The sequence below is a fragment of the Erpetoichthys calabaricus genome, chromosome 9, assembly GCF_900747795.2.
Source record: "Erpetoichthys calabaricus chromosome 9, fErpCal1.3, whole genome shotgun sequence".
Classification (NCBI taxonomy): domain Eukaryota; kingdom Metazoa; phylum Chordata; class Cladistia; order Polypteriformes; family Polypteridae; genus Erpetoichthys; species Erpetoichthys calabaricus.
The window spans coordinates 141495821-141515625 of NC_041402.2; the positions used below are offsets into that span (position 1 = coordinate 141495821).

Sequence of the window (19805 nt, forward strand, 5' to 3'; positions counted from 1 at the left end):
ATTCAGAAATCAGTCGAAGAAAGAACATGGCCAAAATGTTTGGAGAAATTTTGGACAAGCAGTATCAACTCCTAGTTGAAGACTGGAAGTATCGAGAAGAGCACCAAGTCACTTTCAATGCCCAAGTCAGGGAAGTACTGCGATTGCTAGAAGATTTGTCATATCAGCAAGTCAATGAGGAAGTCAAAGGTTTCCAGTTATATGAGGAGAATGAACAGTATGTATTTGTTACTTTAAAGGATGGGCTTCACATTTTTTGAGACAATTATATCCCATCCTGTTTGGCTTCCTTATAGATTTAAATTTCTAGTTCACAGGTGACCACTTTTCCCTTAACAAGTCTTTTCCTACCACCTGCCCACTGATGAGCAAAACACACTAAATTTGCTTTGTCTTGAGTCCAGTAAAATCATAAAACTAGTTCTGAATGACTTATAATGGTGTAATGGTCTTTTAAGTGTCCTAGAGGGCTAGGGATGCATCTGCCATCTATGCTGGACTGATTATTGTGGCCAAAAATGTCATCTGAGCTGTGAGACAACATTGCTAACCACTGCACCACTGTGCCTCCTTGAGATAAAGTTAATAGAATTAAATATCACAGGGGTGTCTAACTCTGATCCTGGAGGGCTACTGTGGCTGCAGGTTTTTCTTCCTACCACTTTCATCATCAGTGACCAGTTTCTACTCTTAAGTGACTTATTTTTCCTTCATTTTAATTGATATATTTTTTAAGACCCGGTCCTCTGAATTGATGTTTTTTTACCTAAATGTCAGCCAAACAAAAATGAAATGTGAAATGAGCCCACAGATGACCAGCTAAGCTGGGGCCTCAAACTCCAACCAACTTCACTCCAGTCAGTGAAGCCGATTCTGTTTGTTAATTAATCCTGTTTTTTAATTCCATGGCTTGTTGGTGCTTTCATTCTGCCATAGCACATATTTCTTAAATTTTTGATTTTCTTTTTTCCTAAGAACATCTTCAAATGTTTTGTCGATCTGAGAAGATTAACATTACTGAGAACTAGCAAGTCAATTACAATTAAGGCCAACGAAGTTAATAAGCAGAAAAATTGGTCACAATTTAAGACAATGGTTAGAATGAAAAACCTGCAGCCACTGTGGCCCACCAGGATCAGAGTTGGACAATTCTGATTATCAGGACAGGAAAATTTTGCCCCCACAGATTCAATAGATGGTACTCACCTCTATCAAATCCTAAAGCACAGTTTGCTTTATTTTTTTTTTCCTTGATACTTTTGCTTGTACACTTCCTCTGCTACTAAATAAGAGCAACAGTAAAGCATATGGATTCTTCACTCCTTCCTGTGTGCATTAAGTGCACAGCATTCTGAGTAATATTATTAAATGGTAGGAGAAAAAGGAAGTTGGGAGCATGCGCTGATTACAGCACGTTGCCGCACCTACCACACAACGAACCACCTGGACTGGGACACTAGTGCAGCCGTGCAACAGGTGACACCTCAGCACCACACTGGAACACAGTGAGTTTTTTTTACAGTGACTGGAGTGCCAATCCTGCTGCCAACGTATATTATATACAGGTCACATACAAATCCATAGAATAAGACATTACCTTTAAGACACGAATACACCAACACATTTCCTGTTTAATTTTGTGTGCATATTTTGTGTTTAAATGTATTTGTAATTTTACCACTATATTTTGACAACTAATAGGAACAGCATTATATATTCAGTGTGGCTTTTCCATGCAGCTGTGGCTGCTACAGCTCTGTGATGTCATGTTGGCCCTCCATTGTGGGGCGCTGGGAAAAAAATTATGTATGTTGCGTATTTCCAGGAAAGTATTTGGCGACCTTGGTCACTGATGAACACAGCATATTCACCACTTAAAATGCTTTGGATAATTCTGCTGATCATCAATATTCTTGACTCTGTAATGTACTTGCTTATAACTTGTCTGTTACATTCTCAGTGTTTGTTCATTCTGTTTCCTAACATGTCTATTTATTTGTAGCTTCCGTTGATTCTAAAATCTTCAGTCATATGATGAAGCTAAGTTTTGTTCACATTTATTTCAACCAAAATTCTTTAATCTTTTCTATCATTAAGTCATCCTCTGTCATGTGAATCATGTGATTCTGTGTTTGAGGATACAAATACAAGCAAAACACTGTTTATGCACAAGTAAATTAAATTCAGTTCTGTAGATTTTTATTCCATTATTCATTTATTCATTTTTCTCTTTTCTTAAATGTATGTCTGTGTATGGGGCCGCTATCTATCTATCTATCTATCTATCTATCTATCTATCTATCTATCTATCTATCTATCTATCTATCTATCTATCTATCTATCTATCTATCTATCTATCTATCTATCTATCTATAAAATCAATAAAGAATACACATTTGATGTAAATATCAAAGACAGTAAAGCTAATTATCTTATAATAAATGAAGATAACTAAAATATATTTAAATTTAACCTGTCATTTTCTATCCATCCATCCATTTTCCAACCCGCTGAATCCGAACACAGGGTCACGGGGGTCAGCTGGAGCCAATCCCAGCCAACATAGGGCACAAGGCAGGTGCCAACCCAACACAGACTTGTCATTTTCACCCATCAAAGTTGAGAGGGTGGGCTTTAGCAAATATTGCTTTTTGATTTTTGCATCATCTTTCAGGAGTGAATCTTTAATAGAATGGATGTAGTTGGCAATTAAGTGCCATATTTAGAGCAGACACTCCTGGAATAGACATGAATGAGAATCATGAATGGATAGTTTCTTGAAATAAAGTAAATGGTTAGTGCAGTAATTCTGAAAAAGTTTTTATTGCATTCATGTCCCTCATGGTCATAACCTTGAATATGATTGTAACGATAGTCACTCATGCTGGTTACTGCATTTATTGCCTTTTGAATATTGTGGCTTATTCCTCCAGTGCTCTAAACTTCAGCCACTACATAAGGGTCTCTTAGCATTTTTCAACCAATGACCAAACCCTTGTATCATGATAGGTGAAGTGGCAGTTTAAATTTCAAGGCTAATTTCATTCTGTGTGTAGTGTTGTTAATGTAAATAAATGATTAAATAATTAAATAAATACATAGAGAATTAAGTAACAAAACATGTACTGTATATTTTGTGACACATTTAATTATTTATGGTCACGTATCATTTTATTACTATGTATTTATTGTCACATTGCACACTAAATTAATTTATTTTATATTTACAGACGACCCCCGAAATTCACTGTGGTTATGTTCCTAGACCACCCGCAAATTGTGAAAAACCGCGAATTTTGGATGAGGTCAAAAAAATGCCTATAAATGCCTATTTTTATAGTTTAACCCCTAAATATGCCCCCAAAACACTTTAATTTCATTTCAAACTCAGTTTAATACATTACCCTAAAAAAAAGAATGTAAAGGTAAACCCATATACTGTACAGTACTGTACTGCTATGTCTCCCACCATGCTAGAATGTAAAATACCGATGTTACACCATATGTACTGTAATTCATTCAAATGCATTTTCTTTGGTATGCGCTGTCGTTTTCTTTGGTATAAGTAGGGTAAATACGTAATAATTTAATTTAATAAAAATACAGTAAAATGTACGGGTACTCACCAATAATGAATGATATTGATTGAAGATGCTGATCATGATGAATTAGCTGTGCAGTACGATGAAGTTATGTAATGAAGATAATGACTGCACAGAAAAGCAGAAGATTTACAGCTCCTCGGTTGGCTACTCCGGCATAACTTTTTAGTTCTGGGAGCAAATCCAGTAGTTTTCTGGTGCTTAGGTTCATTGCCAGAAGCCTTAGAAGGTGCAGGGCATTTGGGCGGCATCTTAGGGCTTTAAGAAGAACAAAACAAAAAAAAGAGAATGCTCAGCTAAACACTCGAGATAGCTACCCGCGGTAAACTGTTATGATACAGGAATGCTGGGCTGCATCTACCAGAGATGCATCACAGACCAGCAACCAATCAGTAGCAAGGAGAAATGAATAACGCTCTCAGATTGGCTACTTTCACCATCACAAGCCGCCTTTTCCTCTATGGTTGCTTTGTGTTCTCTCTACAGTACAGTACTGCCATGAAAAAAGCCATAAAAAAATTGCGGAGGATATTTGCGATTTCTGCTAACAATTATTAGTTAGGTTCTAAGGAAAAATCTGCAAATGACTGAGGCCATGACCTCTGAACCGCGACTTCGCGGGGGTCTACTGTATTTGTTTAATTTAACTCATTTAAAATATTCCTCCATAAGAACACTGTGAAGAACAAATTGAAACTCAGTTTATTAACTAGCACAAACCTCATCATTAATAGTGTCTCATTGCATTCCTTGTTTTTCTTTAACACATCATTTCCACCTGTTACAAAATATTTTAAGACTATGTCACATATAGCTTATTCCTTTTGATTAATGTTGTAGAATAGCTTATAAAAAAAGCACCGAAAAGAGAGTAGCCTGCCAATGTACTTCTGATGTCCATTCTAAATCAATTGTGGTGAGTAAAGAACATGAGCAAAAATGGCTTAGCAGATATATGGAATAAAGACCATCCAAAAACCTTTGTTCTGAAAAAGCAAAATATAATAGACATCTTATATTACTGTTTTTCGGGCTTATATGAAACTGATACAAATGATACAAATTATAGTTAACAGTCTGCTTAGTGTACAGAAGCAAAACTGTCAAGCTATGTATTTTTCATATATTAAGGTACTGAAAGACAGCTATTTGTAGACTCATTGATGATTAGGCAGTTCCAAACTGACATGTCATTTTAGTTAATTTTATTCAAAGTAAAACAGCTATTTATTTTCCTTTTCAGACTTAGCTGGAGAGTTGGATCATTATTGACAAAGATGTCTGATGAAATCACAAGAGAGTGCAAGCGTCTGAAGTGCTGGGCTGTTCTTGGAGATGGGATAGGAGCTCATCTTGTAGCCAATGGGAAGCAAGAAATCCTTACACAGGAGGATCTGATTGGTAAAGAGTTCATTTGTATTTTTATATAAGGAGTTGTTACATTGAACTTCTTTACATTATAAAATGATCTGATGACACAACTGGGAGGGGTAATGTTTCTGTGTACAGTAATTAGTTAATCAAAAGACATCAGGTGATGAAAATATTCACTAGTAGTTAGAACTTAAAATTTAGAATCAGATTCTCAAAGGAAATAACACTTTCCTGTATGCTCTCAAGTGATCAGCAATGTTCACGCCCTTCATTTATATGGAATTATTTTTACTATCAGTTTGAGATCCATCCATCCATTATCCAACCCGCTACATCCTAACACAGGGTCACGGGGGACTGCTGGAGCCAATCCCAGCCAAGACAGGGCACCACGCAGGAACAAATCCCGGGCAGGGCACCAGCCCACGACAGGGCACAGACATACACACACACCAAGCACACACTATGGACAATTTAGGATCGCCAATGCACCTAACCTGCATTTTTTTGGACTGTGGGAGGAAACCGGAGCACCCATAGGAAACCCATGCAGACACGGGGAGAACGTGCAAACTCCACGCAGGGTGGACCCGGGAAGCGAACCTGGGTCTCCTTACTGCGAGGCAGCAGTGCTACCACTGCACCACCGTACCACCCTCAGTTTGAGATCTCCATCATAAATAAACCTCCAAAAGCTATGTGTCAGAGTGACTCCAACAAAGATTAAAGATTTGTCAAGATGTGGCAGGTAAAGAACAAAGTCAATGGTTGTTGATGAAAGTTAAATCAAGAGCCAGACGGAAGTGGTTTAAGTTTGATACCAGATAAAAGGAAACATCTTGTGTAAAATACAGTAGCATGCAAAGCTGTTAATCCTTTGAATGGTTAACTTAAGAAGGAAAGCATGCATTTTTTTCTTCTTGTCATGTTTCGTTCAATGTGAAATTGTTTTATTTAGTTTCAGCATGGGCTGTGAAAGTCAGATTCACATGTTTAGTTTGTAATGTGAGCATGGAGGTTTCGATTAAGCATAAGCTACTGTGAATATCAACATGAAACAATGAGTTAAATTGACAAAAATTAAATCTGGAACAATCAACGCTTAATAAACAACAGGGTTACTAATGATATTCTTGTACTTCTTTCACCTGCTATTATTAATCAATTGGCGTACAAATTACCAAAAATTGTGAAGGTGACACTGGTTAAGATTCCAATACCAAAATGATTTGAAACCAATTAAGAAAATTTGAAGACCTCTAAATTAATACATACTGACATAAAAGAAAATTTGGAGGAAGGTAACATAGTACAGTACATACTTTATGTTTCACTAATGATTACTCCCTAATATATCTTATATAGACTTGTGCAAAAGAAAAGTGTGAACATGGTAACTATTAACAGTTTAAAGTTAATTTTTTCTGCAGCCACTGTACTGTTATAGCTTTTTTGGGCATAGATTGTGATTGAACAAGCCCAGCACCAAAATCTCTAATTATGGACAATGTCCTTATAGGAAAGTGAATAAAAATAGAACCCTCTTTTGGTAAAGAAAGAACATGTGTATGTGTGTGTCTGTGTATTTATATTGTAGTTCTAATGGCAGCATTGTTGGGGACAATGGGTGCCTCTGGAGGTAGCTGTTAGGAGGAAGCTTCGTTGTCATGTGGAGTCTCCTCCTGACCCAGAACTGCTTCTTGAATGCAATACTATTATACCAAAAATACTCCCCGCCTTATCCAGGTGAGTCAGAGAGTGGAGTGGTGCAGGACAACCCATAGAGGCTTATAATGTATAAGCAGTAAAAGTAATCAAATTGGAGATGATGGTCAGGATTAAATTTTTGGGTATTTGCAGATGACAAAATGAAGCTGGTGGAAAAACCACAAGATGTTTAAGTAAACAATGCTGCTGGAACACTAGTGTAGAGTCTTCAGGTGTTGGCCCAAGACAGATGGTAACTTCCTGGGGCAGTCTGCTGAGACCGGAAGTGGTGGAGTTTGGGGCAAGGCAGTTTCTTCCCTGGATGTTATCTTCCAGTCTATGGGCAGACAACTGCAGCAATGATTGTGCAACACTCATCATCTCCCCACTATGTAACCCCAAATCAGTCCCTATAAGGCACTCACCGTGCTCACATGCTTAGAAATACATTTTGATAGTTAGGGGGCACTCATGACCTGACTCATGAAACAGGCAAGACCAGACAGAGTCACCAAAAGAAAAGGAAAAGGTTATACAAGTAGTTAGGATAAAAATATATCACAGAGGGTATCACAAACAGAAAAAGTAAATACTAGACCCCTCTGCACTATCTTCAACCTAAAGACATGCTGTACTGGCACCTACAAACCTCTTCATTATTTCCAATGTACATCTTTCGGTTCTGTTCTCCTCCTTCTCTCCACATCAGATAAACTCTTACCTCTAACTTCTTCCTGACTCCAAGCTCCGGTGTGAGCCATCTGAAAGGTCTTTTAAGGTCTGACACTGGAGTACTTCAGGTACCATACTTACGCCACATGGACCACTTTGGCACCAATCAGAATCGTGCACAAACACTGAGGGCATTTCCTTGGGGCTACCTCTACTGGCCCTAAACCTCGCTGTTAATGAGTTTGTTTACCTAGACTACAACTCCTTTGACAACCGAGAAGCAGTCTGCACTAAGGCCACAGCATACCGTGGCCCCCATCAGCTAGAGAACTTGGTTAGAGTACTTCCCAAGCCACCTTCTTAATGTTTTATTCTTCTGTTTGCTGTCTGGGGCTGTTCCATGTGGCATTCTCACCAGGCTGCCAAATTCCTCAGATTCAACCTGTTGACCTTGCCAAATCAAAAAACAAGAATCTTGAAGAAATTATTATGCCTGGTTGTGCTAGCAATGTTTATACACCTTTTAATGTAGACTTTTGAGATTTTTGTGTTAGTTTGTTACTTAAAATATTTTAGGTCTCTGAAGGGATGTTAGAGTAGCCTTTCTGTCAGAGTTCCTAATTTTTTACAAAACCAGTAGGCTTTTTATAAAATGCAAGCTGTCAGACTGTAAAATCTATAATATACTGTACTATAGAACTGCAAGTATTATGATCTTCTAATTTTCATAATGCACTTTCTACACTATAGGATTACAGGAAACCAGAGCATCTACTGGTAGCTTAAGTTATATCAAGCACTAAAATAAAGCTATCCCGTTGTCAGGTACACTTACGTACATGGTCTAGATTATATCTATCAACTAACCTAACATGCTTGTTTGTGGATTATAACAAGAAGGGAAAACAACCAGAGAAAACTTATGTATGTGCAAACTCCATATATGTCGAAAGCAACCAGGTTAAATATTAAACTGAATTCAATTAACCTGTGCAGCAGCAAGTCTAAACATTTTAGTGCTCTTCAATCAAATATTAAAATAATTGAATCAATGAATAAATAAGTCTTTAATGTATATGTCACATTTTTAGTGAACATGGACAATGCAGACTAGCTTATTTTTGCAATATGTTTTAGTAATTGTCTTTTGTTCATTGAAAGAAATACCTGTAGGAGTTGACACAGAGAAATGTCCCCTGTTGTAAAGTATTGTAAACATCATAAATCATATATATCTAGAAATGGACAGGATTATTCTTATAATATGCAATTTCTTTCTCCAGAAAGAGATGTCAGTGCTAAAATGTCTTGGCAGGTATTTCAAAGTAGTAAATAATGGATGTCTTACAAGAAATTAATCTAGAAATGTTGTAAGACAAAATGTCTCTCTCCTGTGGAATGTTTTGCCTGCTCCTAAAAATATACATTGATATTTGCATATGCAGAAATACCTGAGGCCTACAAGGGGAGCCATGTAATAAAAAGCATGGTAGACATGAAGTGCAGAAATGGCCCCATAAATAGTTCAGAACTGTAAAGTGGGTGACATTATGAAAGATTATCTGGAATGGGAATGGCAAACTATCAAAAATACCTAGTTCATACTAAATGTTAAGTTACTTATTAAAAAAAAATACAAAATTCACAAAATAAATTCCAAAAATTTAAAACACAAAGATTAACTGCAGCTGGAATAATCAAAAGAAGGTCAAAAAGAAATAACCCAGTATCCAAATCCAAAATTCCAAAAATCATAAGTCAAATATTAAATAACACCACCTGAAGGTAGTATTCTACAGTATTCAAAGGTTTCTCCCACATACATCAATAAACACAATTATATAATTAACAAAACAACAAAAATACTTATTGAAACTAAACAGGCAAATAATAACTGAAAATAATTAAAAAATAAGAACTATTAACTAGGCTACAACTGATAAATAATAAATTAGAAGAAGCATAACCATTTTAGAGCAGGGTGTGGAGTTGTTGGTAAGGACTTGTGTGGTGGGAGGAGATGAAGCCATAGTGTGTATTTGGAAAGGAGTAAAAGGTAAGTAGGAATGTTCTTTAACGTTCTTTCATGGTCACCCTATGAGTCAGACAAGGACCAGCAATTGTTAAAGGTAGATCCAGAGAGCCATATAATCCCTTTATTTTGTTATTAGTATGTTGATTTTAACTCCTTTTGTAATACCTACCCTTTTAAATTTATTTTTAGTTAATAAACATATTTTTTCTGTTTTAACTGATACTTTTTGGTTTTGCACTGGCTTTGGGACAATAAGAAACAGTCTACCTGGCAAGTGACAGACAGTACACACCAAGTGACTTTTTGGTGTAAATGTGTAGTCTAATGCATATTGATTTATCCATTTTGTATATTTCTTCCAGCTCCTGATGGCTCACTTCTAGCACCTGATGTTGTCCACATTGATCCATTAACTGATTTGATTTTCCCAAATCTGGATGCTCAGATGATTTTACCCAACAACCATGCCATATCTGTTCCTAGAGACTATTTTGTCCACCCTCAGACTGGGAAAGTGTTGCCTATTATGGGAAATGTTTGTTACGACCCAAAGAGTTCAAGGCTTGTTATCACTTCAGATAATACTAGAGGTGAGTCACAATGAAAATGCTAGCCTTGCTGTTAATGAAATGGTAAATGTTAGTGTTTCTGAGTGTGCACTGCTGTGGACTGCCAGCCAGCATTAGTTAAGTTCCTGATATACACGAACCTATTCTTAAACAACATGCAGTTGAGCAGGCAAGTAGATATCTACTGCTATTTCAGCACTGAACTGCTTTACAAGTATAGAGTTGTAATGATGGAGTCTTAAACATAACAACATGGGTATGAGCACCACAGAGGTAGGACAACAACTTAACCAGCCTGTTCAAGGAGGCTCAAACCAAATCCAGCTGGTCTCACAACTGCTGGCTGCAGGCCTCCCACCTAGCAAGCCAAGAAGATCGGCAGCTAACAAAATAACAAGGAATGTCCCAAAATACAAACAAGCCCCACAAGAGGAAGGATAAACATAAAACCCCAGCTTTTAGACAGAAGGGCAAACAAAAAATCTACATTAAAGTATTAACAAAAAATAGAAAAATAAAAGGATAAGCTCAGAAGAGCAAAAATAGGTCAAAGGACTTTCTAAAAAGTAATCCTGCAGTAACCAAGTCCCAAATCACAATCTGTAATCGTAATCCTTAAAACAGATACAAAAAGATCAGCAAAGCCACAAAAATAAAAACAAATAAAAAGTTCAACATTAATCAGAATTCCAACTTTGATTTTCTGATCTGAGCTTACTCAATTCTGGCCTTAAATAGCCAAGTAGAGGGCTCAGAAGTGGTAATGTCAGGATGGTCCCACCTCCTGTGGCTCCACCCACAAAATACAAGGAATAGAGGCACATTTAAAAGAAGAGCACATAGTAATTGGTCTTAATAGAAAAATCATAAATATAACACGTAACAACAGAAAAACAGCAAAAATTACATACATTTAGATCCATACACTACATATTGAATTGTAGTGCAAATAATTACATGCCTTTTTTACAATATGATTTCAGGGATACTCCGAAAGTTGAAATACAGTTGGACTTCTCTATCCATTAGTTCTGCATCCACACATTCAACGATCCATGATTTAAAATACAGGTGTATATATATATATATATATATATATATATATATATATATATATATATGTATTTATTTATTTATATTAAATAAACAAATAAATAAATAAATAAATAAATATATATATATATATATATATATATATATATATATATATATATATATATATATATATATATATAAATGCAGTAAGTTCCAAAAAGCAAAACTTGAATTTACTGAGCACAATGCAGAATCCATGTGAATAAACTGATGTGTAGACATACCCTGTTGGACACCAGCTCAGCGGGAGGACCAGCAGGGGGAGACGGGGTCGGACAGTCAAGCTGGCCCTCTGCTCTCACCCCTTCAGGCTCAGTAATGATCCTTCCTTGTTTTTCACCTACATAAAAATTGTTTTGATTTTAACTTTCACTATATTCAAGTTTGATCGACCTTCTTAGCACTCAGCCAGAAACTCTGAGCAATTGTGGCAGGGCCAGTCTGCGGACTTCTGTAAACCATCCAAATGGTAGTAGCAATGGACAATGTGTACAAAGAGCAGGAACTTAATCCGTGCAAGCTGATAGGCTAAAGGCCAGTTTATATTGATACATCTGCTTAGCCACAAACGTCTGCTAGGGTGCACAGGTTGTAAATTTTGTTATTAGTCCTGGCACATGGACCCTTGCATCTGCAAGTGCATGCTTCCAGAATTTTGGAACTATCTGTACATGGCCCTGTGCATGCATGTGCACATCAACTGTGCTTGCACTAGACAATAAAACATGCACTCTTTCAGAGGAGCAGATGTGAGAAGTGTCACTACTCGCATCTACTCAATCCAGCATTAAAATCACACAGTTAATAGCCAAATGTCCACAGATTCATGGCAAGAATCGCCCAGTCCCCTGGGCAAAGATGAAAGCTTGGGCAGGCAGACGTGAAAATATCTGAAAGATTGATATATAAAGGGAAAGAAAAATCTTAAGGGGTAAAACCCAGGGGATTCTGCAACTGTGCAGTGTCATGCAGTTCTATGAACCAAATGCTTGAACTTTAAACATACCAAAATAAAGACTGAATAATATATGTCAATGATATATGTCAAATAATATATTCCTTTATTTGGTATAATATTTTTCAGACAAAGCAAGAAGAATAGAAGAGCACCCAGTCCCTTATGTGCCATTCCCTATATTCTACAAGACAGGACTACCAGTAAACTGTCGACTCCAGGCCTTAAAGCCCGGAATGGTGTTCAGATTTGGTGCCCCTATGGAAGATCCAGCTTCAGGGATTATAGTACCTATTTTGGCTATTACGATTCATCCTCACACTGGAGTTGTTTACCCACTTGGAGGAACATACCTCAGCCCAATTACAAACATGACTGAAGTCATTGAAATAGGCGGTATCATGATAGATAATAAGACTGGGCAAGCTGTACCCATACTTGGAGTTGGTATCAATCCTCACTCTGGTAAGTCATTCCAACACTTTTCTATCCAGGCGTTCAATAAGTTTTATCAGGTAGTAGCCATGTCTTGATACATATTGTAAATCAGTTCTACAGTGTGATAAGAAATTTAATTTGAGAAAAATGTGTAATAACAGTTCTCTAACCTGTCCTCGTTAGCTGCCATTTTGAATACTGATATATTCTAGCTGATCAAAATGCCTGATTATATACAATTTTCCTTTTGAGCATCAGTATATTGCAGTGGATGGATATGGTGACTGCATTTTAAATGAGGTTAAGAGATTATTCTGTGGTTCAAAAGGAGTTCTTTGTTAAACTAGTTCTGTGATCCCATTTGTTGATAAATGCTAACATTGTTAAAAACTTTGCATTTCCCTTTATTTTCACAATTGCTTTCATCAGTATTCATATACAACTACTGCATAAAGGATATTCACTTTTTTTGCGATTTAATCTACTGGAGTGCTTTAATTTTGCCAGAGTAGGTTTAGAAAGGAACTTAATATGTGAAAAATATAGATGAATACATTCAATTAAATAGTAACTAGTGCTGATCAGGGTGCCTTTTTAATTGAATTGATATTTATTTAGAAGAAGCCATTTGTAAGATAATAATGAAGCAGCCGTAATAGCACACACACTCTTAGAGAAGGACAATAAAGTTCACTTTGACTTTGAATAAAGTCACTTTGACTTTATTCACGTTTCTTGAATGTTACAGCAAGATAGGAAAGTTACCAGTAGCTATTAGCCTGAAATAATCGGCATTGAAGTAAAAAATCTATGTCAGTGAATAAAGTTGGCTGAAAGCGACTGTCAGGTCACATGTGAGAATTTGTATCTAAAGCAGAATACATGCGTCAGAGCTGAATTGTACCTGACCACATTAAAAAACCTGGTGTAGAAGTGCTGGTGATGGATCATATAGACCACAGTGATAGCAATAACATTTAACACAGATGGAAATGCATGCACAATCTAAGGAGTTTCTTGATGCAATGCAAATACCACAGTTCGATACTCTTAGTGCAGAAGACTTTGACATACCTGAAAGCATTGCAGTCTAATTCCAGCCTTACTGGGCCACTTGTTTTGAGAGTTCACCAAATTAACAAAAATCTTTGAATGCTTATCAGATAGCCTTGATACCACATTCACTACTAACCTATTAACAGCTGTGCTTTGTGTACTCCTGAAAGGCTTAAAATGAATAATGATGAAGTGATTACAGTTGCCTATACCACACTACTAGCATGCAGACTTATCTTGCTTAACTAAAAGAATCCCAACCTACCTTTTATAAGTCAGTGGGTAACAGACATTCTATATTATTTGAAATTGGAAAACCTCAGATTCTTGCTTAGAGGTTCTCTCAAAACCTTTCTAAAACATGGCAAGGCTTAGTTAAAACAAATTACAATAAGCGTTCATTTAAAGAGAAAAAGGACATTTCCTTTTTTTTAATTTTTTTTATTATTATTTTTCCTATGCTCTTGGCTCTCCTGTCTTTCTTCAGGTGTGAGCTGAATTCTTGCTTTATTAGGTTTTAAACTTATTTGTTGTATAAGCTCTGAAAAGTTTATTTGCTTGATTGTATATTATGTTATTTTCTTGAAATAAGAGCACTACATTAAAAAATAAGCACAGTGGAAGCAGTGGTAGGTGTGGAGCCAACCTATCTCCTGCTTCATAAGACTGCCACATCTTTGGCATCATGATAAAGTCAGTGTGGCATGTTCCATTATTTTCACTTTTTTATGTTGGGTCATAATGAGTAGCCAGTTTTCATTATAACTATAGGTTAGCACTCCCAGTGCTTTGCTGCTTATATAAACTCAAGTAAGAATTGAAGACGCATTTAAATTCTGGGTTTAGATGTATTTCAGCTAAATTATATATAGATACAAGCTATTATTTGAAATGGACAAAAAAAGGACTCTGAGAAAACTAACAGTCTCCATAGTTCATATACTGTATAACATGTTTTGAATGTTGATGAAATAGACCATATTAAAAACAATTCAAGGGCTATATCTGGCCAGAGAGAATTAATTTTGAGGGGAAAGAATAAAGAGTGAAAATGAAAGTAAAAATAACCTACAGGGCCCAGCTGGGTTCAACTACAGTAGAAGAATAGATGTATTTCCATCTAGTGGGCTTCAAAGCTGTGTGAATAACTAGAAAATAAAAAAAAAAATCACACATCCAAAATTTTACCCATTTACAAAACCCATGCACAACGACATTTTAATTATAATTGCCACTTCATTGCTTTACTGGCATGCTGTTCAGGTTGGTTACAGATTAAGCTGCTGATGCCATAATAAGGTCTGCTTTTTATTGTTTTCTATAAATTTGCAGTCAATAATCATTTCACTGTCTTCGTCTTCTTTGTATTCTATTGTGGCACATCTTTATAAAGATACTCCTGTACTGTTACTGCATTGTTGTATGCTGAGCTCAGCACATTGGAACAACTCTCCCATCTGCTAGTGCATAGTGTTCTTCACCAGCTCCATGTGTCAGGTCGTATTTTTGAAATCAGTGTTAGTTACATACCTTCAGTTTTAATAGCGTTTTGTAGCTTTTCTCTTTTATTATAATTCATCTACTATATATTGTTATGGCGGATAAATGTAAGCATGTGGTGTTGGAATTGTTGTAAAAAACAGAAATTATTAAACGTTTACAAAACTGCTCAAGTGCTTCAAGTATTGCTTCAATTAATGGAGAAGGAAAGAACAACAGGGAACGATATAAAGCGTGATGCCGGCAAAATTTAAAAACATGTTAAAAATGGAAACCACTGACGGCAATGTTAATGTATTAATGTTAAAATTCTCCTATATTGTAATTTTCTTTATAAATTCTGTTATATTATGTTTTAATATATTGTGATGTGCAGGCAGCTTGTGATGTGCTGTTTGGGAACAAAAAGTGTGTAATGATAATGATTTCTGTAAGTAATGGGTCTGTGTGAATGGCTTCTGTTCTGTAAAGAGAGGATGCGTCTGTTAGGAGATGAGTGACAGGAGAAGTTAGGAGAAAAAGGAAGGTGTGGCGGAAGGAAGTTTTGAGTATAGAGTCAGTAGACAATAAGCAGGAGTATTTGTGGTATAGAGAAAAAAGGAACGTGAGTGGCAGAAGATAAACTGATTGCTAGGGAAAGCTTTTTTTTATTATTTTGGAGGTGTGCTCCGTAACCCAGATAATGGAGTATAAGACAGGGCACCAGCTTTGAGTTGTGTTTCCTTATTATGCTGGTCGTTACAATATTATATGAATGAATTTTGTTAATACGATATTATATTTTGTTCTGTAAATAAATATGACTATTTGCTAATCTACAGTATATAATTTTTAAAGTAGCTGTTCTGTTATCCATCTTTTTTCTTATCCATCACAGCCTTGGTCCTGACCCCTGACGGATAATCGAGGTTTTACTGTATATATTATATATATATATATATATATATATATATATATATATATATATACTAGCCAACCTGCGGCGTAACATACGCCGCATAATTATGTATTGATGGGTGAACACTTGCTGAACGACACAGTTGTCCAAATGGGATGGGTTTGTGGATACCACTGTGAGTGAATGAAAAGATGGACCTCTGGAGAGAGCAACATACAATTGTCCGTGACTGAAAGCGGGATCGTCTGTGACAATGGAGGCCACGCTGGTGAAAGTTACTTCGTCGGTAGGGATAAGTTTCAGCACTTGTTCATTAAGGTGTTGCGAGTCTTCGTTGTTGACACTTAATATAGCTTGCGTACTGAGTTGTTCCGGAGTCACACTTGAGAAACACTTTTTTATTGTCTTTTAAGCACAGGGAAAAAAATTAACATGTGAAACATCCGTTATGTAATAAGCCACCAAGAAAAGTAACATTGCAACAATCGAGGCCGGTGCATTCTTTAACTGCCTTGTAGCGCAATGGTAGTGCTGCTGTTTTGCAGTAAGGAGACTGTGGAAGATTTTGGGTTCGCTTCCCGGTTTCTCCCTGTGTGGATAGCGCTTTGAATACTGAAAACACCAGTATATCAATGTAATGAAGTATTATTACTCTTATGCGTCCAGCGCTCTCTCTCTCTCGCGCACCTGTATGCGTGTGCGTCGCTCGCTCTCTCTCGCTCGCTGCACGTGTTCCTGCAGGCATACCAGTAAGTGAATGAAAAGATGGAACTCTGGAGAGAGCAACATACAACTGTCCGTGACTGAAAACTGGTTTTGGCAGATACATTCACATCTTTTTGAAAGTTTGGCCCTATGCCTTATCAATTGTCATTGCAAAGGCAAATCTAACAGGAAATTCTTTGCTCAGATGCACTCGCAGGCTCTCTCTCAGCAGCACAGGAGCCTTCCCAGCCCCAACCCCCTCTCTCTCTCTCTCTCTCTCTCTCTCTCAGCAGCACGCGAGCCCCCTCCCCCTCTGTCTTTCAGAAGCACGCGAGCCCTCTCTCTCTCTCTGTAACATTGCAGCAGTTGTATAAACACTTTTTTTTTTTAATGAGTTTTAAGCACAGGGGGAAAAAAAGGAACATTTGAACAAATCCAAAGTTTATTTAAAAGCCAACCAAGATAGTAACATTGCAGGAGTTCACCATTTTTAATCAGGCGACTGACAGTAGTGGAGTCAGGCACAGAGAAGGTCAGCTGCTGAGAAAGCGTCTCGACTGTTGCAGGGCGGTGAAGCAGGTGAGACGCTAATGAAAAAGAGGCACAGGGCTTATTGGTTTTTAAAGACTGCTTCCTTCATTGTGTTTTAACCTCAGTTTTAAAGGATTGCGCGGCTCTCTCTGTCGCGCTGCCTGTGTGTGCACGGCTCTCTCTCTCGGGCTGCCTGTGTGTGCCTCTGTCTCTCTCTCGCGCTGCCTGTGTGTGCCTCTATCTCTCTCTGGCGCTGCCTCTGTGTGAACCAAGGTTCCACTGAGGTTGACTAATGAAAAGTCAACGTGGCTCAGAGCTGCATGTGGACTGTGGCACAGACAAACAGAAATGACGGCATGTTTTCCAAGGCGTCGCGTCTGAGTTGGTGGGCGTGGCTCTGCGAGTTGTCGTCGTATCCAATGGTCTTAGAGTTGGTGGGCGTGGCTCCTTCCTGCGTGCGCCATGGGTGTCTTACTTGTCGGCGGCTTAGTGAATCCACGCCCCTTCCGCCGTGCTTTCCATGGGTGGCTACTTGTCTTCCGGCTTAGTGAATTATATATATATATATATATATATATATATATATATATATATATATATATATATATATATATATATATGGTTGAAATAGTTTACTGTCAAATAATATTTGACAGTAAACTATTTCAACCATTCTATGATCTGCTTCTCACAACTGAGGGCACCGTGGTGGATGTTAGCAGGCTTGCTGGCCAACCACAAGCGTTACCTGGTAGGTAACCACCCATATAATCAGATTGTGACACAGACTACGAATGCCGTGAATGTAATTACCCCGATCTACATGCTGCCAAATAAACGAACCACACGCCGTGGTGCAACGTTAGGGGCATCGCCTCTGGTGCTGACGTCCAAGGTTCGATTCCCGAGAGGGAGTGCATTAGAGTGTGTACGCCTGATGAGCCCAGAATTAGTGCGAAACACGTGTCGCGTACTCTTTGCATTATTTGACAGTAAACTATTTCAACCATTCTATGATCTGCTTCTCACAACTGAGGGCACCGTGGCGGATGTTAGCAGGCTTGCTGGCCAACCACAAGCGTTACCTGGTAGGTAACCACCCATATAATCAGATTGTGACACAGACTATGAATGCCGTGAATATATATATATATATATATATATATATATACAGTCGCAGGTGGCTGGGGGGGCGACCCGGCCGGGATGCCCCGGAGGACCGGAAGAGGGCTTACGCCTTCCCCAGAACACGTGGGGGTGACCACCCTGGTTGCTATGGGGACCATGGGTACAGAGCTTTGAATCTCAACCCTGTAGGGGCCAGTGGTCATCACCAGGGGGCGTCCCAGTGCCTTGGGAGCGTTGGAACTCAGCACTTCCGCCACACCCAGAAGTGCTGGGGGGAAGAGCAGTAGGGACACCCGGTGTGCTTCCGGGGATGCAGCCGGCATTTCCACCACAGTGGGGTGTGCCGGTGGAAGATTGCCGGGAAGCACCTGGAGCACATCTGGGTTAATATAAAAGGGGCCGTCTCCCTTCATATGTTGACATGAGTCGGGTGGAAGAAGGACGAGGTCTAGGAGGAGAGACAAGGAGGCGGCCTGAAGAGAAGGCATTGTGTTGTGGCCAGGACTTTGGGGACTTGGAAACTGTGAGCACTGAACTATAAATATGGAGCACTTTGTGAATAAATGTGTGTGGGGTGATTTTAACATATCTGCCTGTCTGTGTCCGGGTCATGTTCCACAATATATATATATATATATATATAAATATATATATATATATATACTAGCAAAATACCCGCGCTTCGCAACGGCGAAGTACTGCCTTAAAATTGTTATTAAGAAGAAAAGTAAACATTTTTAAACTGAGGGAAAATATACGAATAATTATTTGTTAAGGATCTCTTTGTATACCACGTTGTCAGTTCGGCCCTCCGGTTGTAATATGACCAAGCTGTGCACTGAGCTTACTCTTAAACATGCAACATACAGTTGGTCATGTGAAAAGCAATCTTGCCTCAAATTAATGCCAACCTTTTGTAGGGTTTGTCCCTGTGACTTAATTGTCATTGCGAAGCAGAGCCTTACTGGAAATTGGAGGCGTTTGAATTGAAATGGGAGATCAGAGGATATAATGGGGATGCGAGGAATAAAAACTCTCTCCCCTGAGCCACTGCCAGTAAAAATAGTGGCCTCAATTACGTTGTTTTGCAGACACGTGACCTGAAGTCTCATGCTGTTACAAAGTTTCGGTGGCTGTACACAAATCCACAATCGGCTTTTTTGAGCCAAACCTGTTGTTTTCGTTTGAGCCACTTTTTATTATTGGGATCATACCTAGAAACAGAAGCTCTATTAACTTGTAGATCTGTGTGCGAATATTTAGCGGCAGCGTCTCTATTAACTTGTGGATTTGCCTGCGAGTATTTAGCGACAGCGTGTCTATTAACTTGTGGATTTTTCTGCAAGTATTTGGCGGCAGCGTCACGAAGTTGTTTCCGTCTAGCTGCATCAGAAAATGTACCACGACGTCTGACATGCCTCCTTTTTACTGTTTTCTCACAGCTTGGATTGCCGCTGTCATAATTGGTTTGAGTTTCATGGTTTGTTTCAATTCCGTTAGTATTTGCAGGACTTGTTGTGTTGAAGTGACATTCGGCATC

At 38.1% G+C, this 19805-nt stretch overlaps 1 protein-coding gene across 1 annotated transcript in view; it reads left to right on the forward strand.

Annotated features, from left to right (window-relative positions):
- si:dkey-103g5.4 (uncharacterized) overlaps positions 1–19805 on the forward strand; it is a 66442-nt gene continuing 46637 nt past the window's right edge. Inside the window, exons 1-4 of the mRNA XM_028809524.2 lie at positions 1–217; positions 4846–5003; positions 9753–9980; positions 12139–12474. Of these exons, the coding sequence (XP_028665357.2) occupies positions 27–217; positions 4846–5003; positions 9753–9980; positions 12139–12474 (913 nt within the window). The 5' untranslated portion in view covers positions 1–26. The remainder of the gene's footprint in view (positions 218–4845; positions 5004–9752; positions 9981–12138; positions 12475–19805) is intronic.